The sequence below is a fragment of the Apium graveolens genome, chromosome 6 (genome assembly GCF_009905375.1).
Source record: "Apium graveolens cultivar Ventura chromosome 6, ASM990537v1, whole genome shotgun sequence".
Lineage (NCBI taxonomy): Eukaryota > Viridiplantae > Streptophyta > Magnoliopsida > Apiales > Apiaceae > Apium > Apium graveolens.
In genome coordinates, this window is record NC_133652.1 from 95,553,484 (window position 1) to 95,562,284 (window position 8,801).

General features: G+C 34.8%; 1 protein-coding gene across 4 annotated transcripts; it reads left to right on the top strand.

Moving 5' to 3' along the window:
- Positions 1 to 1,795: 1,795 nt before the first annotated feature.
- Positions 1,796 to 4,396, top strand: LOC141663820 (CO(2)-response secreted protease-like). Of its 4 annotated transcripts, none has more exons than XR_012551675.1 (6): positions 1,796 to 2,015; positions 2,228 to 2,408; positions 2,490 to 2,601; positions 3,267 to 3,725; positions 3,874 to 3,973; positions 4,052 to 4,396. XR_012551675.1 is itself a non-coding variant. In XM_074469650.1 (2 exons), the coding sequence occupies exons 1-2, from the start codon at positions 3,195 to 3,197 to the stop codon at positions 3,877 to 3,879; spliced, it is 537 nt and encodes a 178-aa protein (XP_074325751.1). In that variant the 5' UTR covers positions 3,190 to 3,194; the 3' UTR covers positions 3,880 to 4,396. The 4 variants fall into 4 exon arrangements, 1 of the variants encoding a protein (XP_074325751.1); XR_012551676.1 differs by having other exon boundaries at positions 3,276 to 3,725; XR_012551674.1 differs by lacking the exons at positions 1,796 to 2,015; positions 2,228 to 2,408; positions 2,490 to 2,601 and having other exon boundaries at positions 3,190 to 3,725.
- Positions 4,397 to 8,801: the final 4,405 nt, after the last annotated feature.

The following is an 8,801-nucleotide window of genomic DNA, read 5'->3' on the forward strand; positions in this document are numbered from 1 at the left end:
GCAAGTGTCCCACTGAGAGGCTTCAACAACATCATCAGTACTTCTTTTAATAGTACCATCTACAAATCCCAGCTTTCTTTTGGCACAAAGTTGAATCTCAATAGACCTCTTCCAAGATTTGAAATCTGCTGAACCTTGAAGTTTTGTGACACTTATAGATAGAGAATTATCAGATGGGTGTAAAAATAGAGGTTTTTGCATATCACTGTATGAGAATTTGCTTGACTCAATTAAATAAAATACAGTGATTCGAGAAGCAATAATCAAAACACACAAGAACTGAGAACTGAGTTTGAAACAAATGAAACATGACGCTTTCAAGAAACAACTCTCTAAACAAGCATATGCAGCTCTGATACCATGTAAACAAAGAGAAAATCAATATGCAGAAACAATAACTTTAAAAAAAGAGAGAAGAAAGCAAGATAATATTTTTCATAAACAGCCATAATAATATGTGCTCTCAGTCTACCCATCATAGTACTACTACAACCCTTTTAATGACTTCAGGGATAACTTGAATAAAAGACTGCAGTGCCCTTAACAGGTCCTTAACATTAGCATAAACTTGGAGGGACCAGTAGGGAAAAGACTGACTAACAAAAGAGGCAATAACCTAACAACTATTGTAAGTAGGACAATGAACTGCAGATAAAAAGACAAGAATTACAACTGTAAATTGTAACTTATAATTTGTGACCAAGATATAGGCTCCATTACTCCCCCTCAAGTGGAGAGGAGTGCTTTGCTGAGGCTCCAAACTTTCCATGTAGATGATGGTGTTGCTTGACTGTTAGTGGCTTGGTGAGTAGGTCTGCAATTTGAGCATGTGAAGAAACATACTGAGTAATAATTTCTCCCGATGCAATTTTATCCCTCACATAGTGACAATCAATCTCTATGTGTTTGGTGCTCACATGGAAAACTGGATTTGATGCAATAGATAAAGCTGCTTGATTGTCGCACTTGAGTAGAGTAGGTGGTAGATCATAAATGCCCATTTCTTTGAGTAGTGTAGCCAACCAAGTTATTTCACAGGATGTTAGAGCCATTGCTCTATACTCCGCTTCAGCAGATGATCTGCACACTACAGATTGCTTCTTTGTTTTCCAAGAGATGGGCGAGTTACCAAGAAAAATGTAAAAACCGGTAGTTGATTTCCTTGTGGTTGGGCAGCTAGCCCAATCACTATCACAGTACGCTGTTAACTGAGCAGCAGACTATGATGCAAATAGAATTCCCCGATCAGAGTTTCCTTTTAGATACCTTAAGATTCTCTTGACAGCCTGCATGTGAACTGTTGTAGGAGAGTGCATGAATTATGCCAAATTGTGCACTGGAAAGGTCAGGTCTGGTCTTGTAATAGTCAAGTAAATAAGCTTTCCCATGAGCCTCTAAAAAATGTAAGGATTAGGCATTAGATCTCCCTTGTCTGTTGTTAGTTTCACTACACCATATATGACCTATTGCAAGTCCAATATGCATTTGTGTTACAGAAAGTGTTACTATAGCCACAAAAGTTGCTAATATATTACAACACTTTTAAAAAGTGCTACAAAAAATATGAAAGTGTTGCAAACAAAAAGTTTATTTTCACAATTTGAAACAATTGCAATATTTTTAGAAAAGTGTTACAATACATGCTACATTTTAATCCAATTGACTGAAATTTTTAGGCGGGAGTTGAAATTTTTCAATGAGCGGGATAACAATTGGCACCAAATATCTATTTACTCAAAATAAATTTTATTTTAGAAAACCACATATCTCTCTCTCGCACATCGCTCTCAGCCGCTCATCTTTACCTCAATCGTCTCTTTCTCCCCCATCTCTCTCGCTAATCTGTCTCAGCCATCTCTCACCCATCTGAATCAATCATCTATGTCACTCATCCCTTATATATTTCCTTGTTCCATAAAGTCGATTAGCTAAAGTCGATTAGAGTAAAACCCCAAAACCCAGAACTGTTTTGAGCGAAAATTAGGGTAAATATTCAATTCAAGTTTCGATTAGAGGTAGATTACCCATCTATTTTTGATTATATATGATTATTATGTGTATATATGTTTACAAGTGAAAGTTTTTGATTATATATTGGATTATGTATTCTTAATTTTTGTTTGATTAAAGCTCATGTGTTAGGTTAGATTAGTAGAATTTTTCAATTAGTGGAATTAAGGTATGGTTTTGGTCAAAGACAATACAAAATTTTGATATGGATTCTCAGGATTTGCTGTTCACAGTAGCTCAAGTACCAGGCATAGTATCCGTGTTTCAAGACAGAATATTGAAACTCCACACCACCAGGTCGTGGTCTTTTCTCGAGAATCAGGAGCTACTTGCTACTTCTACATTCACGAATTCCACTGATAAAAGAGCAGATGTTATAATTGGGGTCGTAGATTCAGGTGCATTCATTTGTTTGTTGTGTTCTTACGATTTTCAGAATTTTCAGATTATTAATTTTTAGAAATTTGTTTGGTTATCAGGTGTTTGGCCTGAATCCAAGAGTTTTAATGATCAAGGTATGGATCCAGTTCCAAAGAGGTGGAAGGGAACTTGTGAAACAATAGAGGATTTCCCTGCTTCAGGTTGTAACAGGTAAATCCCCTGACCCCCTCTCTCCATCTCTCTGCATCTGTACCTTTGGTTTCTTTTTAAACCCCCTTATAGCTGTGAAACACGATAGATACTCCTTCGTTTTGAGACATCAAAGATCTAGACTTTACATAATAAGAAGATGTGTAACAAATTTTACTAGAGTTACAGTTTTGATTATTAACACAATTAGAGAATTTAATATATGTTTGGTTCGAGCTAGTTTATGTCTTCACCATATAACATAAAAGTTTATATTAGAGGATCATTGTTATTATCTAATCATATCAGGATCATACTAGTTGTCACATCCTGCTAATATTCTGCATTTTTACTGGTTCTGTTTTATGATGTTGGCTTAAATAGACCACTTACCAACTTAAATTCGAAGATAGAAAATGTGTATGTTTGTGTTTGTTTATGGTTTTAAGTATGCGTATGTACTAATTCATCACAGTTAATTGTAGACTTTATATTGTCAATCGTCCTATTTTCTTTGTTTTTAACCACATTGTAGACTATATTAGAAGTTGAACAGTATTCGATAAGATATTGGTAATTCTTCTTTTTGTTTCACTTTTTGTGGAGAAATATATATGTCTGACTTGAATGAATCTTTACTGAATATTAATATTAAGAAAATAATTGGGGCAATGAACTTTTACAAGCACAACCAGACAGCTAGAGACTATTTTGGATATGGCACCCACACCGCATCAATAGCAGCTGGAGCAGTTATTCCTGGAGTTTTCTATTACGGCTTACCTACTGGAACTGCCATGAGCGGTTCACCAAATTCAAGGATCGCCATATATAAAGTGTGCGACTCTTTAGGCTGCTCTGAAGCAGCGATGCTACTAGCAATGGATGCAGCAATACATAATGGGGTGAACATAATGTCTTTATCCATTGGTGAAGGATATACTGATATATGGACTGACCCGGTGGCCATTGGTGGATTTTATGCTGTTGAAAATGGAATCATGGTTGTTTGTTCTGCTGGTAATTATGGGCCTACAAGTTCGAGTGTCGTAAATTTTACACCTTGGCTGACAACAGTGGGGGCTTCTAACATTGACCAGCCATTCATCGCCAATGTTGTGTTGGGTAACAATCGAGTTATCAAGGTAGAATTATTCTACTTTGTAAGAGTTACAGTACTTATATTCTATAATGCATGAGTATAAGCATGTATAATTACATGATAATGATGTTGGCAATTGATTTACTTGATGAGAAAATCAAATCATGTATTATATAATCTTATTCTTCAAGGTGTAGGCATTCAGTTTTCTGATTTAAGTAAGTCTCCAACATATCCGCTGATTGATGGTGTCTTGGCCAAAGTTAATGGATCCGAGGATAGTGCATCAAGGTAAAACAAATATACTCTTTGGGACATCAATGCATGCACAGTCAGTTTTTCCTTACTAAATACCTGGGATGTCTTCAGAAACCGTCAATCAGGTTCATTAGATGCAAGCAAGGTTAAAGGGAAAATTATTTTATGCTTCAACGAGGACGAAGAAGGATCTGGAAAGGCAATGAATATTATGGACTTAGGTGGACTTGGAGTGGTATTGGTAGATGATGACTTATATCTGGAACCAAACACTGACTATCCCGATCTGGCTTGTCCGCTTACTGCAGTAAGTTTCAGGGACGGAAATGCGATTCTCTCTTTTATAAAGTCAAATAGGTAAAAAAAATATTGTTGATTACATATGCAGTTTCTATTTTGTAGCAACTTTTTAATCAGAGTAAGTTGTACAAGAATCCAATTGCAACAATATTAAAGTCAGAAACATCTTTTCATTACACACCAGCACCTGCAATCCCAAGTTTCTCATCCAGAGGCCCGTCAGCTGTAACGCATAACATTCTTAAGGCAAGTACATCTCACATATAAAATTATGGATAAATTTATCCTTGAAAATTTGTTGTTATGGCTTTATTTAAAGTAATGATAACTAATAATAGATTAATATGTACATTGTTAATGGTTCAACCTCACTAATTATATTATGTACATTAATGTGAAAAAAAATTCAGTTATAATTTATGAGATTACAAAATTATATAGCGACAATCGATATTCATGTTTTAGTTATGTTGAGAAACTCATTTTTACTTATTAATATCATTTTATGAAACTCAAAATCACGACCATCTTAATAAAATCAAAATCAGCTCAGTGACTAGGATTTTTGTATATTCAGATGTCAGTATGTACTAGCAGACTTAATGTTTGAATTATAGCGGATTGTAGACAATCTCTTAGTCCTACAAATGTCTTATTTCTAGATCTATTTTCATCCTAGATGAACTAGATGGTTGTTTATAATTTATTTTGTCTGGCCTGTCAACTAAAACCAATAATTTGATTTATGTTGATGCAACTTAGAGATTTGGTATTATATGTTATTAGTACTGGTTGTTGGATATCTAAAGAATGCTGAAGTAGCCGTGGATGGCATGGTTAGTAGGATTGTGCTGGTGTAATACTTATAGCAGCTGAGAGAGCAACTCAGGTTGCATTACAGGTATGCTACTAATATTTTTTAGAGTTGAGGTATCCTACTAATAAGTTCAATGTTTAGGTGGTAACGGATATATAAACGAGTATGACACCGCGCGTCTCCTTAGAGATGCAAAACTCTATGAGATTGGTGCAGGGACTAGTGAGATCAGAAGAATACTTCTCACCAGTCAGAAGCTGTGGTTTTGCTTTGTAATAATAAAGTAGCTTCAAGTTAATTATGATCAGTTAACTATATACGGTACACACAATCAAAGCACACAAGATTCCCGTATTAGCAGGAAAGATCACTAAAGGCAACATTTCCCCAATTTTATATATTGTAAATGTTACCTTAAAAGAAAGGCTTTTATTGACACTACTTTACAGAGGATGTAACTTTGGGAATTTAAATTGAGTCTTGATATTTCAAATTTATATAAAATGGACTTAAGTTTTGCGATTTTGTTTCCTTCATGTAGAATTTGTATGGTGGAAATGTTGCTCTAAAAGCTAGTGGTGCACTCTCCATAGCTGTCTCACGAGAACTTGCAAGTCTGCACAAAGCTTGGGAACTATATGGAAGGCTCCCATGAAAAATACTTGTAAGACCAGCTGAGCGTCTTGCACATAAAGAATTCAAAATTTCACTATAAACATGCACATATTCTTGTGGGAAAAGGAAACAAAGGCCAAGTGAATGAGAACGACATACAAGTTCCTATGTTGAAATGCAATTCAAGCTATATTAAAATTTTACACGGGAGCTGTAGCCAATAGTGAAAGTTATTGATTATTTGCCATTATATGTTTGGACTTTAGACTCAAGTACTAGATGTAAGATGATGTAGTGATATAAGCCGATTTTTTTTGGGATGCATTAACATTTGTTTTGTTGGATTCGATACTAAGCAAAATTTGGAATGTGGATGCTTTTTTGGTATAATTTTGTGACATTATACGAAAAATAAAATGTGATAGTAAAACATGGACTAATAAAAAGTGTTAGCACATATGTGTTTCTAGTATAATGTGAAAATATTATAATAGGAAACTATGCGTTGCAGATAAATGTTGCTAAAAATTAAAAAGCATTACAATAGGAAAAAAATGTTGCAGCTAAGTGTTGCAATAAATTTTTCTTGCAACACTTTTACCTCAATAAATGTTACAAAAAAATGTTTCATACGTCTATTGCAACATCATAAATGTGTTACTAAAATAGAGAAAAGTGTTGCAACAAAATGATTATTGTAATACTTTGAAAATGTTGCAATAACTCCAAAAAATGTTGCTACAGGGGTCTATTGCAACGGCAGCAAATGCAACGCTGAATTTTAGCAAAAACGTTGCAAAAACTTCTATTGTAACATATCTGGGGTCTTATACTATACTTTCTTGGTGTTGCAATAGCCCATATATGGTGTAGTGTTTGACGTGAGTATCCATAGGCAATTTCAGTGGTGTGGCTTTTGACATCCCATAGTTTTTAAGCAAATCCTGAATATACTTTCTCTGAGAGACAAACAAGCCATCAGCAGTTTTTGCAATTTCCAAGCCTAAGAAGTGACTAGCAGAACCAATATCTTTCATATTGAATTGTTCATTTTCAGTTGACCAATCTTAACTTCACAGCTTCCAGTTATCAACAGATCATCAACATAGATGAGAATCACTGTGATGGAGTTATTCTTAGTAAGAGTGAAAAGATTATAGTCTGCCTTTGACTATTTGTACCCTCTATATTTTAGAGTCATTTTGAGCTTATCAAATCATAATCTAGGGGCCTGTTTCAGACCGTATAGGGCCTTTCTGAGCTTACAAACCAAGCTACTGTTATATTGTGTTAACTCCCCCTCAATTGCACTAATTCTGCGCAACCAAAACTACAACAGTAAATTGTAACTTATTTGTGACCAAGATATAAAGATATAAGATCCATTAATTCTTCGTACATGCAATATCACTACATAAATTTTGATAGCAAATACGTGTACTTCCTTTATCATTCTAAACACTTCAACTGCAAAAATATGAGTGTTTTTTTTCTGATATGACACTGGTTCCCACTCCTGTATGCAGAAAAATTAGAATCAGGACTAACTAAGCAAGTAGAACTCGTTATATTTATCTTAAAAAATGCAATACCATCTTTACTGATAGGTACTACAGCAAAAGAAGGATCAGAAGCCATTACATAGTTCACTCAATTGCATGCTTTTTTTTTCTTACTAAATGTGAAATGAACCTCTAGGTTGAGAGCGCGTCCAGTCCATTTTAAGATTCGTGCATGCTGAGCAATTCCCACTCAAGAATTTTAGGTCTAGAAAACTTCCCAACCTGCAGATGGGGGGTTAGATAATAGTCATATTAGATGCTTTATAGTTAAAAGTTTCCCACATATATCCAAGAGTGAAGGTTTGACAGAAGATGTTGTTCGGTAAAAATTCAAAATTGAGCAAGTCATCAGAAGATTTTACTTGATAACATAGCTTCCAGCTTGAATTAATCACACATACAAAAAGTGAGCCTATATTCTGATGTGTTTGATTGATTCAGATAGTATAAAAGTGATTCAGAGACTGTGATAAGTATGTAGTAGCATAGAAGTAAATTTTGCAGTGTGTATTCAATTCCTGAACAGATAACAATCATTCATTTATACAAGACAAGAGTTAATATACCAACAGATTGCCTTTATAAGCATCACAAGACCATCAGCTAGAAAATACATGGTAGCAACTAGAAAGACTACACTTCATGATATTGGTCAAATTCTAGGCAAGAAAAGGACCATGAGTCCGTGACTCATATTATTTGAACTTGGAAAAAATAAAGAGGCAAACCGTGCTCCAAGCTACCAACTGTAAGAAACACTAGTTCATCTTCGTCTGAAAGAGTGGACACTTGCTCAAGGAATGGTTACAGCAGAAATTGATTTAATATATGATTAAAACTTGGAAAATATGCACCACATACAGAGTTGAGAAACATGTTGCTGTTTATTATGGAAACCAACCAGTCTTTTTACCAAAAATATGGTGCAGTAGTTAAGCTGCAGCTGTTGCTGATTCTGGATACCAGTCACAGAGGACAGGGAAATACACATTATGTTCACTCTCGAAAATCATTCTTACATCATTAATCATTTGCATTTTGCAAGCACAGCTTATGCATCATCCCTCTCCATTGAGATCCAAGATCTATACTATTTTCTATCAGAAATAACATGGCCGAATGCTGAGTATGTAACCACTATGAACATAGATCTATATGAATGAGACAAGTTATTGTGACTACCAATGACTCGCCTGTCTATAAACTGCTTTCGTAGATCTCTCAACATACAATCTGACATGTAAAGCATCAGGCGCACTTAGAGCAACAGGAAATCAAATGTCAACAGAAATAATTTAAGTATCGAGTAACGGGTTTAAATATATAGAAGAAGCTATAATATTTAAATCAACTGCCAAAAGATTTAAAAATATAACATTGTTCACCATCCATAACTTATAAGAACTTGCCAGGACTCTGAACCCAGTTAAATTTATTCCAGCTTAGCACTGTGTTAATCAAACTCTTAAGGTGTAAGGAATTCTGGTACTCATCACAGATTGAACGCAAACAATAATCCCTGACGATCATACCACAAACCGAAAATGCAACTTATTTTCACATGAGA